Consider the following 16,564-nt stretch of genomic DNA (forward strand, 5'->3'; position numbering starts at 1 on the left):
CAATTTTTACATTTTTCACGAGTGCATTTTTCAATCACCTTTTATCTCATATACATTAAATCGCTACATCACTTTCAAAATTACCGTCCAGAATTACCTTTTACTTCATATACATCAAATCGCTCCAGAAAAATACAAACAAGTGCATTTTTCAATCACCTTTTATTTTATATACATCAAATCTCTACGTCACTTTCAAAATTACCCTCTAAAATTATCTTTTACTTCATATACATCAAATCGCTCTAAAAAAAATATATATAAACGGATAGATAGGGACTTCATATCTTCTTATTATTTAGTAAGAGAATATATATATTTTTGGTCTAGGCTCTCTGTTGATTTCTGTAATGAATCAAAATCTAACGAATTCTATCTTGGACAGAAAGGTAAATATGCTAGAATCTATCAAAATGTAATCCTTTAAATAATTTATTTCACCAAAGACAGACAAGGTTAAGAGTAAAGGCAACGGCAGTAGAAAGAAGAAAGTCCGTGTGGGACCAAAAATTTAGAAGGAAGTGATCAACCAGGATGCTTCTACAGGACCAAATCTTTTTCTGGCCTCTTATAAACCCACCTCCCAAACTCCCTAGCTTTTACTCTGCACACAAGACTCTCAGAAAAAATATCCCCTGCTTTTTCCAGCCACCCTCTGATTCTCTCCTCATATTCAAAATTTTTCCCATTCACAAACCCACAAAAACGCATTTAGATTTTTATTTGGGTCTCCTTGAGGCCGCTCGCTCTCTCATACAAGTGTGTTCTTTTCTTTCTGTAAGAGATTTGGGATGGATTGCTCAAGAAATGAATTGTTTAGGCCGTTTTCCTCTGGGTTTTCTTGAAATGTGTGGTTCTAGTTTTTCTATATTTTCGATTTTTTTCCCAAAGTTAAAATCTGGGTTTTGAAGATTGATCAGATATATCACTCGGGTTGCTAACAAAATCCAATCTTTCAGCCTTCTTTTTTTCGTTCTAATTTTGGTTTCTTTGATTGGGTGATCCATCTCAAATACTCTGCTTCCCCTGTTTTTCTTTAATATTAGCAGGGGAATATAGTATACTAAGAGAGCGAGCGGCTGGTTATAATCTTCTTATCCCTTTTTTTTTGGGCCGTTGGATGAACATTTTTGTGTCAATGGCTTCACCTAAAAACAGTGGGAAATCAAAGAAGTATGTGGAAGAATCACAACACTTGGCTGGAAAGGAGTGGGATAGAGATAGAAGAGGTCAAGGCATCAGGGAATTTGATTTAAGCTTGGAAAGGCAGCAACAGTGGAGGCCAGTTTTTGATGAAGCTTCCATGGAAAATAGGCCTTTCAAGAAGATCAAAAGTCCTGAACGCCAAGACCCTTTCCATCAATCCTCCTCTTCTTTAGCTCAACAAACTTCGCAACCTCCTCTTTCCCTTACACCTCCTTATGACAGCAGGGGATCAAATCCATTAGCTTTTCCTTCTCCTTCTCCTTCTTCTTCCTCTTCAAGGCATGTTTTTCCATTTGCCTTTGATGGAACTCAACAATCTTTGGAAAGTCTACAGCATTTAAGAGCACATACATTTGATAGAAATCAACAGAATACAGTTCCTCTGTTTCGTCCATTGCAGCAAAATGAGCAGCAAATGATCTCGTTTGCTCCTCATTACCACCACCATCAGCAGCAGCAGCAGCAGGGTTTTGCATTCCCACCTTATTTTGCAGGGGATGTGGCAGCAGGTTCACAACATCAACAGCAGCAGCTTTTGCAGTATTGGAGTGATGCATTAAGTCCTAGAGGAAGGATGATGATGATGAATAGGTTGGGGCAGGGGCAGGAGCCCAGGACATTGTTCAGGCCCCCAATCCAGCCAATTAACACCACAAAGCTGTACAGAGGTGTTAGGCAGAGGCATTGGGGCAAATGGGTAGCCGAAATTCGTCTCCCTCGAAACAGGACTCGTCTTTGGCTAGGCACATTTGACACAGCTGAGGATGCAGCCTTGGCCTACGATCGCGAGGCGTTTAAGTTGAGAGGGGAGAATGCTAGGCTCAATTTTCCTGAACTCTTCCTTGGTAAAGAGAAGGCAGAATCATCATCTGTAGCAGGACCGGATTCATCAGCCTCGGACCCTCCAACTCCCCATGACAATTCGGCATCAAGAAGCGGGGATCAGCCACAGCAGCCTGATCAAGCTCCTGAAGGGCTTAATATGGATGTGTACATCCCAGAGCTGCCAGCAGCTGCATTAATGGGAGATAATCCTGATGATGACTCTGGGCTGGGATCGAGCGAAGTTACGGCTAGCGATGAAGTTCCAGCCTTTGCAGAGAGCAGTTCTGCTGCAGCTGAAGGTGCATTACATCCACAGTCATCTGAGTTAGTTTGGGGTGAAATGGCTGACGCTTGGTTCAATTCAATACCAGCAGGTTGGGGTCCAGGTAGTCCAGTTTGGGATGATTTGGATTCGTCCAATAATCTCATGTTACCTCCTGATCTTCCCTTTGTCAACCTTCATCAACAAAGTTCTCATGATTCTGATTCTCAGAGGCAGCTTGATAATGCTGCTTCATCTTCTTCGACTTCATATCCAGTGAGACCCTTCTTTTGGAAGGATCGAGAGTGAAACTTTTAACTCAGAATCTGCAGCATTAGGCTCAAACTAGTCATCCCACTTGCACTCAGACATGCATGGACACAGGCACAAAATTTGCATTCCTTTCCCTCTTCTCCTCAAAATTCTTTCTAGTAGGAGTGCAGTTTTAGACAATCTCCTCAATTCTTCTTTTCCTTTTTCTGGTCACACACGTGATACATGCTATGACTCCTTAGATCCTTCACTTTTTTTTTCCCTTTCTTTCCTTTTTTTTTCTTTTTTCGAATTCCTAATCATGTCCTTTGACTACAAATTCTTCCTCGTCTCTTTTCCACCACTCCATCCTCAGGTTGCTGAATTTTTGCAGAACAACCTCTGGAATTCATTCTGCTTGCTTTCTTTCTTTTTCCATATTGGCCTTTAACCTCTTTTTCACTTTCTCGTACAAACCCAGCCATCCTGTCTCCTCCTCACCAGTCAGCAAAGAAAGGGCTGCATATTATAGGCCCTCCTTCTGCAGTGGCAAATTGATCAGTGCCTTAATTACTTCGTTGTGCAAAGAGTAATGCTGTTTTGTTCATGTCAATGCTATTCCTTAGAACATGTCATGCTACGATTCTATGTAGAACATATTAATGTTCTATCTATTGGTAATTTTCTGGTGATGGATGTTTCATTCAGCAGCCTAGAAACCAGCAAAAGGGGGACAGTTTTTTTTCCCTCCTTACATCCATTCCTCACGAACTTTTGATCTGTGAGGATGGGAAATTAGAGAAGTTAGTGTACATTTTCTCTAGGTGTGTGTTATGATATTATCATATTATGGTTGTAATTCTGCATTTCCTATTATGCTGACATTATTAGAGCAGCTTGCAGTTTCTTTCTCATCTCTTGTTTTCCTTGTCATACTTTTGACTACCTGTTTTAGTATTTTATTCCATTGTACGAGCACTAGAGGTTAAGTTTGCCATGGTTTATCATGAATTCTACACCTGCATGTAAATTTTTTTTTTTAAGAAAAGAAAAACTACTATTCCATGACACAGTTGTCTCTTTAGGGCCTTAAAAACGCCAAAAACTCTCTCATGGGAGCTTTACCAAAATTAGCAACCTTTGCATCAACTACGAATAAAACAAGAGTAAATCTTATATACGGTTAGTGTACACATTATCATCGTTTAATTCATGATATGTGTGAAAAAGTTAAATTTCAAATTAAAAATTTGCATAGTTATCATTCATTCAACGCTGACAGTGTATACACTGTGCGTGTAGGAAAAGATTAATCCATAAAACAATAAAAATGTAACTTTATCTTGTTATAGTGCAATTTAGCCAATAGCGAGGAAGAAATGTGCATACCAATTTTTACTTTGGCACACATTTCTATTTCTAGTTGTTAGATACAAGATGGCCTTGGCAATACATGACACTTAAATTCAACATTTTGACATTCATCTTCTTTAACCATATTTGACCTTTCAAGATTGGGTATTAGTCTTTATGAAGGTAACAAAAAATTGGTACTTGATTGTCTTGATCCATCAAGGATATGAGACACTAACTATGATTACAGCTTCCCTTTGGACTCCGCCGCGCGCCCCCCACTTCAAAGTCAACTTTGATGCCTCAGTATCCACTATTCACCGTCTTGTTGGGATTGGTGTGGTTATTTGTGACTGTGAGGGCCAGTTTATTGCCGGCTTATCCAGGAGAATCCCAATCCAAACTAGTGCAGACCTGGCAGAGGCTCTTGCTGCAAGGGAGGCGGTATCGCTGGCTAGAACTTTGATGATTCCAAGCTTCATACTTGAGGGGGACGCGTCCTCAGTGGTTAAGCAAATTTGTAGCTCAGATGAGATTCTCTCTGACCTCGGCACTGTTATAGAGGACATCCGTCTTTCCTTGCTCAATCTACCCATGTTGAACGTGGTCTGGACTCCTAGAGAAGCAAATAGGGTTGCGCATAGTTTAGCACAGTTTGCTAGATCTTCCAGTCTCTCTGAATCTCTCTGGAACTTCCCCCGGCTTTTGCCAAACAGTTGGTGCTGGACGATATCCAGCAATCTAATTAATACAACCTCTTTTACTTTTTCAAAAAAAAAAAAACTATGATTACAGCTTCATTTATTCATACTTTCAAATTATCTAGGTTCAAAATAAATTCTATCTTTGCAAGTGCAAAATTAATATCTGCATATACCATCCAAGAAAATTTACACTTAATACTATCACCCTACATTCCCAAATTAGCCATAAATTTAGAAGTTTGAAATGATATTTTACACACACACACACACTTGACACATCAATGCTGAAAAGCACAAGAATAGAATCTCAAAATGCTCCTTTTATCTTGTTATAAAGATGCTTCTTCTTTGGGGAATCTTCCTATCCCTTGAGCATAACTTATCAGACCCAAAATTATATTGAGTCTTGGAATAACAATGGGTGGCCATGCACAAACGACATAGTAGTTAATAAGCATGCGTTTCTTAATTAAGTATAGCACTTAAACAAATCTCTTAATTAATCCTCTAAGATGGGGTGATTGACAAAATATATAATTTGAATTTAGTGGGCCCAGTTTGCCGGCCCATGATATCATCTCTGGCTTTCTTGGTTGTGACGGCAGTGCACTAGGTGACGAGAAAATGATATGGTTAATAATTAGTATAATTAATTAAAAAAGTAAAATATCTAATCTTTGTGCTAAGAGCCTAAGACAGCCATAATCCATCTTATTAGCTTGGTCCCCACCACCATTTACCTAATCCTTAAACCACGCCCAACATTTTGATGTCATGGTAAGGCTGCTAGTTAAAAAATTCATGAATGGCTGGATTGTAGTAAATATGGTAATCCTTCCATTTCTTTCTTTCTTTTCTTTTTAGTACATCATTTTTGTAATTCAAAGGAAATGGGAAAATGGTGAGTTGCAATGATAATTATGAGGGTCAAATCTTATCTTATTGCCAAGATTTGTTGGAACTCATCATTATTTGTATTGATTTTTTGAATCTGTTGTATCTATTGATTTCACGTCTGTATGTGTCTGTATCATGTTTGATTTGATGTATTTCTGCCGTTACTGCAGATTTATTGACCCAAATGATATTTTCTATTGAAAAAAACAATAATAATCTTGGCTTATTGCCTGAAGGAAATATGGGTTTATCACTTGATGCCTCCCTTCAATTCCACAGCTTGATATGTAATTTTTATTTTTCCTCTCCTATGGCATAACGTAACTATAAGCATGATCTATTTCCTAATATCATAAGTAATCAGTCATACTTCTATTTATCCTCAAAATTAAGAAAAATAACTTGGAAAGTCTTCATGTTTATCAAATTCTTCTAATGCATAATACTCTCTAGATTTTGTACAACAATAATGTTTTCTACCTAAATCAACATCATAACTAACGACTTTTATGCAGAAAAATAGGTTATGAACTTTCTTTTCCCCCTAAATACGGCGTACGAAAGATTAATCCATAAACTTACATAAAATTTTCAAACAAATAATGGGTTCAGCACTAAAGCTTCAAAGGGCAAGAACATTACATAGATATCTATTTTACAAACTGCTTTTTAGTCTAAAGTATAAGAGGAGAAAAACTATTTTTTGTTTCTTCAGGGAAATATATGATTATGAATGAAATCAGCGAAAGCAAATACTGAGAAGATTTTGTTAAGCTTCACCTGAATAATTCTTTAGATTTACTCATAAAGAATCATCCAGACCCGTAGAAAAAGTCGAAATATACATAATCAACATTCAAGCTGCTCCAGATGAAGCTCAACTAGTTTATGATTGACGAAGACTAAAATAGTGCCTTGAACACAAAAGTTAGTAATTTTTTTTTAATAGGAAGACTAAGACTTCTGACCAAATCATGAGAATTCTGACCATGACGGGAATTTGTGGACAGTTTAAAAATCTTATAATGTATGTAGTAAGCATAATTTATCAAAATTGGCTTGCAAAGGTTGGCACCAACCTAAATTGCTGATATGAGACTTGATAGCATTCTAGCCACAAACTCTATAGCTTTGTACTGGTTACCGAAAGTGTCAAAGGATTTAGGTGACTTACTGCCTCTGCGGGGAATTCTATTCAACCCCAAAATAAATTCCTTCACTAATGTCTCCATCTCCTTAATGGCAATTCTCTCTTTCGTACCTTATGAAAGTCTTTGACCTCACATTTCTACAATCATAGGTCACAAACAAATAATACAAGTTGACAACTCTTTTCTTATTTATTTTGTTTTGTACTTCATTTATGTTTATATATATATATATATATATATATAGAAATATATATTTGCATTTTAATATGCTCTAGATCTTTTGTAGTAGTTTAAAGTGACTTGTATTTCTAGCAATCATCTCATGTAAGTTATTCATTTTTTCATTGGATTAGTCAGAGATGATTGAGGGTTAACTTGGCGTGTTGTATCAACTCACTAAAAGAGTTCGTGTAGGATAATAAAGTCATAATTTGCTGAAAATTTATTGTGCAAAAGAGTTGGACCCATGACACACCATAATGGACAAATTAGAAATCAAATTATCACTATTGATTTCTCATTGAATTTACAACTAACCCCCATTGTTTACATGCATAACATCAAGGACTAATGTGGAATTATACAAAAATTCAGGCGTGACTACCAAAAATTTTGAGTTGGGCCTAGCTGGGATATAGTGTGCAAAGGCCCTGATAACTGCCAAAAATCTTTTTTGACACAGCGGCCTTTTAAGAGCCTCATTGGGCTCTTATCAAGCCCACTTGGTTTTTTTTTTTTTTTTTTGGTGTATTTCCAACTAAGTAGGCTTCTATACCCAAATAAATTGAAGTATCTCTAATAAAAAAGTTACTGACAAGACAAGTAGGGTTTGAAACGAGTCAAGTTAAATTAAATTTTGATTTAATCTATCTGAATCTCGATTTAATTTTGTCAAAGGTCAAACTTGAACTTGAACTCGAACTAGACGAGCTCTCAATAAAAAATACAAGATCGAACTCGACCTCAAATTCAAGGCAAATTGAGCTTGAACTCGAGTTTAAAAAAAATAATTATTTTATATTTAAAAAAATGAATAAAATAATATTATGAATATGTAAATTTGAGTTAATTAACGAGTTAACGAACTGAATATCTTTAAACTTGACTTCGAACTTTAGCTCGATTAATACTGAGTTCGAGTCGAACTTTGATTTGAACTAGTTGCGATCGACTCGATTGACATGCACCCTACTGACTAGGGGTGAGCAAATGGTACAAATTCGATAATTCGGTTAGCTGAATTCGGTTATTTGGCTTATAGAAATCTAAACCGCTTTCAATTTCGAATTGGCTATAACCGAATTCATTTCGTAACCGATTTCGAATTCGGAAATGGTAGTGAATTCGGTTAACCGAATTCATTTATAAAAAAAAAAAAACTGATTTTTTAAAAATTATTACTGATTTGATCCCCAAATTTATTCATAATTTAACACATTACTTATATTCTAATCATTTTGTGGTTTAATTTAATTGGCATTTATTTGATCACTTATACCTAGAATCCTTAGTCTATGATTTAAGGAACACATAAAAAGTGATTAATTTAAACTAGAATAAACCTTAGACTATACAATGATTAGTGATAATTTATGAATTTATAATTTACAATGATTAATAATAAGTAATATTAGTTACAAACTTGCAAATTACAATGATTAGTGATAAGTTATATTAGTTACAAACTTATAATTTATTTCAAATCAAAATAAAACTTATTTACTTACATATGTTATTGTGAAAGTCAATACACTAATACATTGATTTGCAATTCATATGCATTCACTCACACTGCTTAGTTGTCTTGTGTATATTTAAAACCCTAAGATTAGTGAATAGAGAATATGAATTTTTATGTTAAGTATGTAATGTAAATTTAGAGCACATTAATACTTGCAAGTTACAGCTTACGCATTCAAATATTTAATAATTCAAACATGAATGATGTATCAAATTACCAATATCTAAATTCTAATTACTAATTATGTTTATTGTTTAATATTTAGTATTATACATATATGTATTAATTATTATCTAATTCTAGTCATGTTACTCATGTATAAAATAATAAGTATTATAGTTATGTTATATTGTTATGTATTACTATATATTTGTATTATTATAGTCATATAACAATTAACAAATAGTAAAATAATATATTGTACATTATTATATATTATTATTATTATAAGTACATGATAATACCATATACTAACTATTATTAATAGCATTTACCTATATAATATAATAATATATTAGTAGTATATACTAATACTAAATAGCATTTATGTATATATTATATAATTTTATAAACTAATTTGGTATTCGAATGCAGTAATGCGGTATCCTATTTTATTTTACCAAATTTGAATGCGAAATCGATTATTATCAAATTCATAATCTCATTATCTATTTTATACCATATTAGAATTCGGTGAATTCGGTAAGTAGCGAATTTATACCAAATTACCAAATATCCGATTTCAAATTACCAAATTAAATTTAAATTCGGTATATACCGAATTTGCTCACCCCCGACAAAGGCCAGAATAGCACCAAATGCATTCCTACCTATCAAATGGAAATCCAGTGACCAAATTTTGATTGGAGGAATGGAAGCTTAGTTGGCAGTTTTATTATCCGTCTCATTTCCCTCCCCATCATCATCATATCCTACTATGACAATAATGTCTGCTTTGTTATAGACAGACGATTGCATATCTGTAGACCTGTTTTAGAGACTTGTTTTTAAGTACACTGAACTTGATCACACATAAGATTCTGGTTCTTGGGAAACATAGCTCAATTTCCTAGTCATCTGCTACAACTTGATTGCATGGCTTTGCAAGCTGCTACTTTACTTCCATCTGCTCTATCCCTCCACAAAGAGGTATGTCCATGTCACAAGTGTCTGTACCAGTAATTTTCTGATTTCTTGATGCTACTGTTTGAGTTAATGAAGAAATTACTGTTACTTCTGTTAACAGGGCAAGTCGAATGCAGCTCTGAAGGAGACAACGCTATTTGGCGTTTCAGTGTCAAATCATCTTAAAGCTGATTTTATTTCTTCTTCCAAATTGAGCAAGGTAATGTGTACTCGGGTTCTCTCAGTTTTGGCATGTTTTGGATTGTACTTGAGAAAATGGTTTTTGAGATGGAGAAAGATTAAATAGGGGTGCTAATTGATATTCTGTGGGTGGATGAAGATGTGCTCATTTTCTTGAATTCAGGGATTAAGCCTGTTAATTAAGTATTCTTTTGAGTGCGAATGATCAATTATCCTTAACTACCAATTGAATGTTCTGATGTCCTATTTAATTGATTTTTGATAGCCTATGATACGAGTACTGCAGAATCTTGTTGGTGCAGAGGAGGCCAAGATCCCTAGTTTCTTTTTTTTTTTGTTTGGGGGGGGGGTTGTTTTAATCACAAAACACAAAACCTTGCAGCTTATGTCCTTTATCTACCAAAGTTGTCGGCTTATCTGTTTTCTTCTTTAATCATGCATTGAACATATAATAATCCAGTCAGTCAGAAGAGCTTGTTAATCTTGGATGAAGGTGCTAAATAGAATTCATTGTTGCATTCCTAGAACCTCTTTGTTCAATAGAGTGCATAATGTATGTGTTTATCACCAAATAGATTCTCAAGTCAATTTACGCTCGTATACCATAGCTGCTAGTCCAATTAAAAAGAGAAGAACAACAATAAACATCCCTCTTTCTTCCTTCCCAGATAGAAATTACACAAGATGGGCAGTGAACCTCAAATGTGTCAAATTCATCGAAGTTCAACATGAAACGTATGCTAAAAGTTCATAAAACTGCAACTTGGAGCCTTGGATTAGTACTGTTTCACAAACTTATGCGTGCTTCGACCAAAACTACTGGATAAAGCATTTGGTTCCATGTTTGTAGGATTTTAGGAGGAGATCGTCACTTGGAACTATTAGAGCACAAACAGTATCAGCTCCAGAAATCAGCCAGGCTGCATCAGAAGAGAAGAAGACTTTGAGAAAAGGTAATGTCATAATTACAGGAGCCTCCTCAGGATTAGGTCTGGCTGCAGCAAAGGCAATCAGTGAAACGGGAAAATGGCATGTCATCATGGCTTGCAGGAATTTCCTCAAGGCTGAGAAAGCTGCTAAATCAGCTGGCATTTCAAAGGAAAACTATACGGTCATGCATCTTGACCTTGCTTCACTTGAAAGTGTACGTCAATTTGCAGATGCATTTCGACAATCTGGGAGGCCACTTGATGTGCTAGTTTGCAATGCTGCAGTATACTTCCCCACTGCAAAAGAGCCAACATATACAGCTGAAGGTTTTGAGTTAAGTGTTGGCACGAACCATCTTGGTCATTTCCTCCTTTCAAGGTTGCTGCTAGATGACCTGAAGCAGTCAGACTACCCCCAGAAACACCTTATTATTGTTGGGTCCATAACTGGTAATCTCTACTCACCACATGTGCAGACTGCACCAAGTGATCTTTGAAAACTCTAGTCAATTTCTGAATCTAATATAGGAGCAACTCAATGAAGCTGGCAAAAAGAAGAAATCCCTGGTACATTTAGCGAAAATGAGTCATTATCTTGCTAGGATTCAAAATTTCAAATCATAGGATCAGATGATGAGGGAGTCAGCTACTAAACTAGGCATTTATTCCTGAGAAGAACTTTGTTCTGATAATGCAATTAGGTCCTTAAGGACAGTGTCTTTGTTTCAGTTCAGTTTCATAGAGAGTATATTTCTGTTCTTAACAGGTCTAAAGAAATTGAGCTGCTGTATTTATAGACCTTTTATGCTTTTGTCCCATCAGGAAACACGAATACCTTGGCAGGCAATGTGCCACCAAAGGCTAACCTTGGGGATCTAAGGGGACTGTCAAGTGGCTTGACTGGACGAGATTCCTCACCAATGATAGATGGTGGACAGTTTGATGGAGCAAAAGCCTACAAAGACAGCAAAGTTTGCAACATGCTCACTATGCAAGAATTCCATAGAAGGTTTCATGAGGAGACAGGCATCAGCTTCGCCTCTCTCTACCCAGGATGCATTGCTGAAACTGGTCTTTTCAGGGAACACATCCCACTGTTCAGGCTTCTCTTCCCCCCATTCCAGAAGTACATTACAAAAGGCTATGTGTCTGAAGAAGAAGCTGGAAAAAGACTTGCACAGGTCAGTGAAAATCACACAGCAAGATAGATATGCATCCAGTTTTGCAAACAGACTTACAGTTTCTTTCTGAACCACAGGTAATAAGTGATCCTAGCCTATCAAAATCAGGTGTTTATTGGAGCTGGAACAAGAACTCATCTTCATTTGAAAACCGGCTATCAAAAGAAGCCAGTGACTCAGAAAAGGCACGTAAACTGTGGGAGATCAGTGAAAAGCTTGTTGGATTAGCTTAAAGAAAACTTGGAGGGCACAACTCAAGTCTCTGTCATCATAAGCAAGGTTTGTGTAGTTAAGATTGACCTGGAAAGAAAATTACAATGAGCGATTCCTAAAACAAAATAACTTGCGCCTAGAAAGATTAGAAAGGTGAGCCATCCTTTGTACAGATGAGGCCTTTGTAAAAATAGCTTTGTCATTTTGCTCATGTGACATTTCAATTATAGTGTGTCTCTTTCATATGCTCTGAAAATTTTCGTTTTCCCCTTGACAGAGAATGTTGTCAATTGTTTTATTGATATGTTTTTGGTTAATGCGATTTATACAAGAATACTTTCATTGAGAACTATATTCATTCCTAGAGCAAGAAACTCAAAGTTGTGGAGATTTTCAACTGCGAGCTTACCTTCTCCCAACAGAGTTTCTTCGGAGTTCCAGACTAACCTCACCATAGGCTTGATGCTTCGGCACTGATCAGCACGCATTCCATGACCAAGATAGAGGTTTGCTTAAGGGTTTTGTACACTGCCGCCTGATCTTGTGCTTCAATTGCCTGGGCGCAAATTACAGACAACTGAAAACTACACTTCCTTTGGCATCACCTTGAAGGTGTAGACTGTGTTCAATGGCAAAAGTCACGCCTTCTTTCTCATTTTGCCTTCCACTTGAAACGGTGCAAGTAAACACAAGGCAACTGAATTTGAGCACCATTACAATTTTGCCTTCACACATGCACAGGCGTTAACTTCTTTCCTGTATCGAGTCAGGCCTCTAGACTCATATTAAAGGCGTGAAGCTACAACTGCAAGTGAATCACGCCTTCAAGTGCCAGTGCCGTCTGTTCCATTTTTGTCCCCATCTCCAAAAGTGCATTTCCAATTTTTCCGCTACAGAAAAAATTCCCGGGATACATCATCAGAAAATCATTTAGTATAGTTCCAGGCAACAACTGAAAGTCAAACTCAAAGCCCTCTGATCATTTCACAGAGGTTTTAGCCCAGAAGACCCAATAAACAAATGTTAAAAAAAAAAAGAAGGTAAAAACTTTGCCCAATCTTCTCTGCATTTTGGCAGATGATTCATGGGTTTTACTCTGACAGTTTTGGCTAACTTAAAGAGGCCAAGAAACCCATAAAAGATTTTGGTTAAATCGCAGACTTTTGCTGATATTATTGCCTCCATCTCCGTCTTGATTCTTAAATTCCACCCCCTTCCTTACTAAAAAAAAAAAAAAAAAAAAAGAGTATCCAATAATATTGTCTGTTGCTATTTTTGCAATTTGCAGCCAGTATTTACTACCTCTAAAGAAGGAAGAAACTCATAAACAGTCTTGGCTCTTGAGTCAATCCCAGTTTTTCCTCTACTCTTCTTGGAGCTTAGGAATGGGTATTCCACAGCGTTGTCTTCTTTTGCTTTGAAGAACTAAGAGCAAGTACAAAAAAATGGATCTTGAGCTAACTGATAATGCTGGTGATGCCTCAGATCATCATAAGCTGGTGGAAAAGAGAAGGAAGAGTACAAGGAAATTCGTTCTTGCTTGTGCTGCTTTTGCATCTATTAACAATGTCCTTATCGGCTATGGTATGTTATTTGACTTTGATTTTCATGTCCACTTCGATTGGTAAATGATTAGCCCTTTTCTTATATATCAGATTTTGCACTTTTAGCTGATAAACTTTGCTCTGTTCAATGTTTAGAGTGTTTGTTCATCTTTGACCACAAAAAAAAAACAAATAAATAATTTGAGATTAGACGAAGATCAAACACTGATAAATCCTGGTTTTTCGATATCATGGTGATACTTTTAGCCGCTTTGGAGAGAAAATATGGAAAAAGAGTGTATTTTTTTTTTTTTTAGATTTAGTAATGTTCTTCCCATATTGAGCTCTTTGATCTACTAGACTTGTACAGGTTCTCCGGTCTCTGTTTTCACTTTTTGATGTTTGTTAAGCTATTGTTAACAAATAAAGAATCACTCTGATAGTAGCATAACCTCAGTTGTGTCATTCCTTAGCTCTGTAATCCTTAATGTGCCTTTAATGGGCCATCAAGGACAGTGAGTACATTGGGTCGATAGATAAAACAGGGGTATGATTATATGGCAAGAATATCAGGCTTTCATGCATCTATCATGATTGCAATGAAGCAGCAGGCAAGCATCGTGCAAGTATAAACTGTCAAGTGCCGTGAATTCATTTTACTGGCATATCTGCTGTCAAATGGTATGTAGTAGTGTCTCTCGAAATCTACATATTAATGTGTTGTTTGGGCAATTAAACTTTTTAAGATGAGCTAGTTAGGCCAATCAGATATTCTTTAGTGGTTCCTCCTGAGGTTACATGATGTTCTTTTATATTTCTTGCTGTGACTTTTGTTAGTTGACGCTGATAATAAGGGTAAAGAGAAATTTCAGCTCTAGCATGTGCATATGGCACCATGTGACTTGAGGTCGGTTTTTTCGGTACACAGATGTAGGTGTCATGAGTGGGGCAATACTATTTATTAAAGAAGATTTGAAGACAACAGAGGTGCAAGAAGAAATTTTTCTTGGTATCTTGAGCATAATATCAATTTTGGGTATTTTAGCTGGTGGAAGAATATCTGATGCCATTGGGAGAAAACCAGCAATGGGTTTATCTGCTTTTGTCTTCCAAGCAGGAGCAGTCATAATGACTGTATCCCCCACATTTGAGGTACTAATGATAGGAAGAATCTTGGCTGGAATTGGAATTGGTTTTGGAGTCATGATTGCACCTGTTTACATTGCAGAGATATCACCTGCATTTGCTAGAGGTTCCCTCACCTCCTTTCCTGAGATTTTCATAAATCTGGGAATCCTTTTAGGTTTTGTCTCCAACTATGCATTTTCTGGTCTTCCAGCACACTTAAACTGGAGGATAATGCTTGCAGTGGGAATTCTGCCTGCAGTCTTCATTGCATTTGCACTATGCATAATTCCTGAGTCACCACGGTGGTTAGTTATGCAGAACCGAATTCAAGAGGCAAGGGCTATTCTGTTGAAAACAAATGATAATGACACAGAGGTAGATGAGAGGCTATCAGAAATTCAATTAGCTGCTGGAATTACTGATGCCGAGAAGCATCAAAGCAAGGCTGTGTGGCGTGAATTGCTAAGTCCTACTCCAGCACTTCGCAGGATGATGATCACTGGTTTCGGAATCCAGTGTTTCCAACAGATTACTGGCATTGATGCAACTATTTATTATAGTCCCAAGATCTTTAAAGCTGCTGGTATTGATGGTAACTCAAACCTTCTTGCAGCAACAGTGGCTGTGGGGGTTACAAAGACAGCATTTATACTTGTAGCTATTGTTCTTATCGACAAAGTTGGGAGAAAGCCACTGCTCTATGTGAGCACAATTGGTATGACTTTATGTCTGTTTACATTGGGAACCAGCCTTTCCATTCTGGGAGAGGGATCTGTTGGAATAGCATTGGCAATACTATCAGTCTGTGCAAATGTAGCTTTCTTTTCCGTGGGTATTGGTCCAGTTTGTTGGGTTTTGACTTCTGAAATCTTTCCTTTGAGGCTAAGAGCTCAAGCATCAGCACTTGGAGGAGTTTGCAGCAGAGTATGCAGTGGCCTGATTGCTATGTCCTTCCTCTCTGTTTCGCATGCAATTACTACAGCTGGGACCTTTCTTGTGTTTAGTTTACTTTCAGCAATTTCTGTTGCCTTTGTCTATACAATGGTTCCAGAAACTAAAGGTAAATCTCTGGAGCAGATTGAGCTGCTGTTCCAAAATAATATCTGCGGAGGTTTTGGTAACAAAAATTTCATCTCCTTAAAGTTTCTTGGAGACAAACACAAAGTGTCAGCACGCACAGCTTGAGATGATACCCGTTGGATAGTTTGGGCAGGAATTTGTAGCCTCAACTTTTGGTTAGTCCTACGTATAGAGCCACATGTACCTTTTTTTTTTTTTTTTTTTTTTTTTTTTTTTTTACATAATGGTCTAGCTTCTGACAGCTTACTCTTCAATATCAAAAGCCTACTTTTAATTTCGTTAAAAATGTTTTATACCACAGCAAGATCTGGACTCTGAACGGCAAAAGGACCAGCTCGTGTATTTTTTTTTTTTGGGGTTGGATATAACTTGTCAGACAGTGGTTTATAGTTTGTCAAGGTTAATTCCACTTTGCAACCTTCGACTATATCTAGATTTCGACTATGGTCTTTAAACTTTAGAATGGAATATTTTAGTCTCTAAAATATAAAATTTCTCCCGTTTAAATAAAATCATTGATGAGAGCGGGATCAAGTTTATATTTAAGTGTGATAAATTTTATATTTTATGGATTAAAGTAGATTAGTTTTTATACTTTAGGGACTAAAGTGTCTTATTTTTAAATTTAAGAATTTAACATTTTCTGATAGTAAGAAGAACTTTAAGATGCATATTTTGACCACTGAACTAATCCAGTGGTTAATTTTTTAACATTTATGGTCATTTTTATAAGGTCTAAATCTTTAAGCCCAATAAATTTTGATTTATATAT

At 36.4% G+C, this 16,564-nt stretch overlaps 3 protein-coding genes across 4 annotated transcripts; all 3 read left to right on the forward strand.

The window, feature by feature from the left end:
* Nucleotides 1–593: 593 nt before the first annotated feature.
* On the forward strand, nt 594–3,459 carry LOC113687904 (ethylene-responsive transcription factor ERF054-like). The gene has a single exon (XM_027205433.2). The coding sequence runs from the start codon at nt 1,121–1,123 to the stop codon at nt 2,600–2,602; it is 1,482 nt and encodes a 493-aa protein (XP_027061234.1). The 5' UTR covers nt 594–1,120; the 3' UTR covers nt 2,603–3,459.
* A 5,880-nt stretch (nt 3,460–9,339) lies between these two features.
* On the forward strand, nt 9,340–12,296 carry LOC113743360 (protochlorophyllide reductase-like). The gene is made up of 5 exons (XM_027271344.2): nt 9,340–9,540; nt 9,638–9,736; nt 10,568–11,096; nt 11,469–11,827; nt 11,905–12,296. Exons 1-5 carry the CDS (start codon nt 9,487–9,489, stop codon nt 12,058–12,060), a joined length of 1,197 nt encoding a protein of 398 aa, XP_027127145.2. The 5' UTR covers nt 9,340–9,486; the 3' UTR covers nt 12,061–12,296.
* A 145-nt stretch (nt 12,297–12,441) lies between these two features.
* On the forward strand, nt 12,442–16,209 carry LOC113743359 (probable polyol transporter 4). Of its 2 annotated transcripts, XM_027271343.2 has the most exons (4): nt 12,442–13,080; nt 13,329–13,429; nt 13,526–13,624; nt 14,513–16,209. In XM_027271343.2, the coding sequence occupies exons 1-4, from the start codon at nt 13,061–13,063 to the stop codon at nt 15,895–15,897; spliced, it is 1,605 nt and encodes a 534-aa protein (XP_027127144.2). In that variant the 5' UTR covers nt 12,442–13,060; the 3' UTR covers nt 15,898–16,209. The 2 variants fall into 2 exon arrangements, with proteins under 2 accessions (XP_027127144.2, XP_071904923.1); XM_072048822.1 differs by lacking the exons at nt 12,442–13,080; nt 13,329–13,429 and having other exon boundaries at nt 13,487–14,265.
* Nucleotides 16,210–16,564: the final 355 nt, after the last annotated feature.

Source organism: Coffea arabica, chromosome 5e, assembly GCF_036785885.1.
Source record: "Coffea arabica cultivar ET-39 chromosome 5e, Coffea Arabica ET-39 HiFi, whole genome shotgun sequence".
Taxonomy (NCBI): domain Eukaryota; kingdom Viridiplantae; phylum Streptophyta; class Magnoliopsida; order Gentianales; family Rubiaceae; genus Coffea; species Coffea arabica.

What these genes read in the sequence shown, in the direction of transcription:
- LOC113687904 (XM_027205433.2), top strand. Translation starts at nt 1,121, where the DNA reads ATGAACATTTTTGTGTCAATGGCTTCACCTAAAAACAGTGGGAAATCA.
- LOC113743359 (XM_027271343.2), top strand. Translation starts at nt 13,061, where the DNA reads ATGTTAAAAAAAAAAAGAAG. An exon ending in ATGTTAAAAAAAAAAAGAAG is followed by an intron (nt 13,081 to 13,328) that starts GTAAAAACTTTG and finishes TGCAATTTGCAG; the next exon opens with CCAGTATTTACTACCTCTAA. An exon ending in CAATGTCCTTATCGGCTATG is followed by an intron (nt 13,625 to 14,512) that starts GTATGTTATTTG and finishes TTCGGTACACAG; the next exon opens with ATGTAGGTGTCATGAGTGGG.
- LOC113743360 (XM_027271344.2), top strand. Translation starts at nt 9,487, where the DNA reads ATGGCTTTGCAAGCTGCTACTTTACTTCCATCTGCTCTATCCCTCCAC. An exon ending in CTCTATCCCTCCACAAAGAG is followed by an intron (nt 9,541 to 9,637) that starts GTATGTCCATGT and finishes TTCTGTTAACAG; the next exon opens with GGCAAGTCGAATGCAGCTCT. An exon ending in TATTGTTGGGTCCATAACTG is followed by an intron (nt 11,097 to 11,468) that starts GTAATCTCTACT and finishes TTGTCCCATCAG; the next exon opens with GAAACACGAATACCTTGGCA.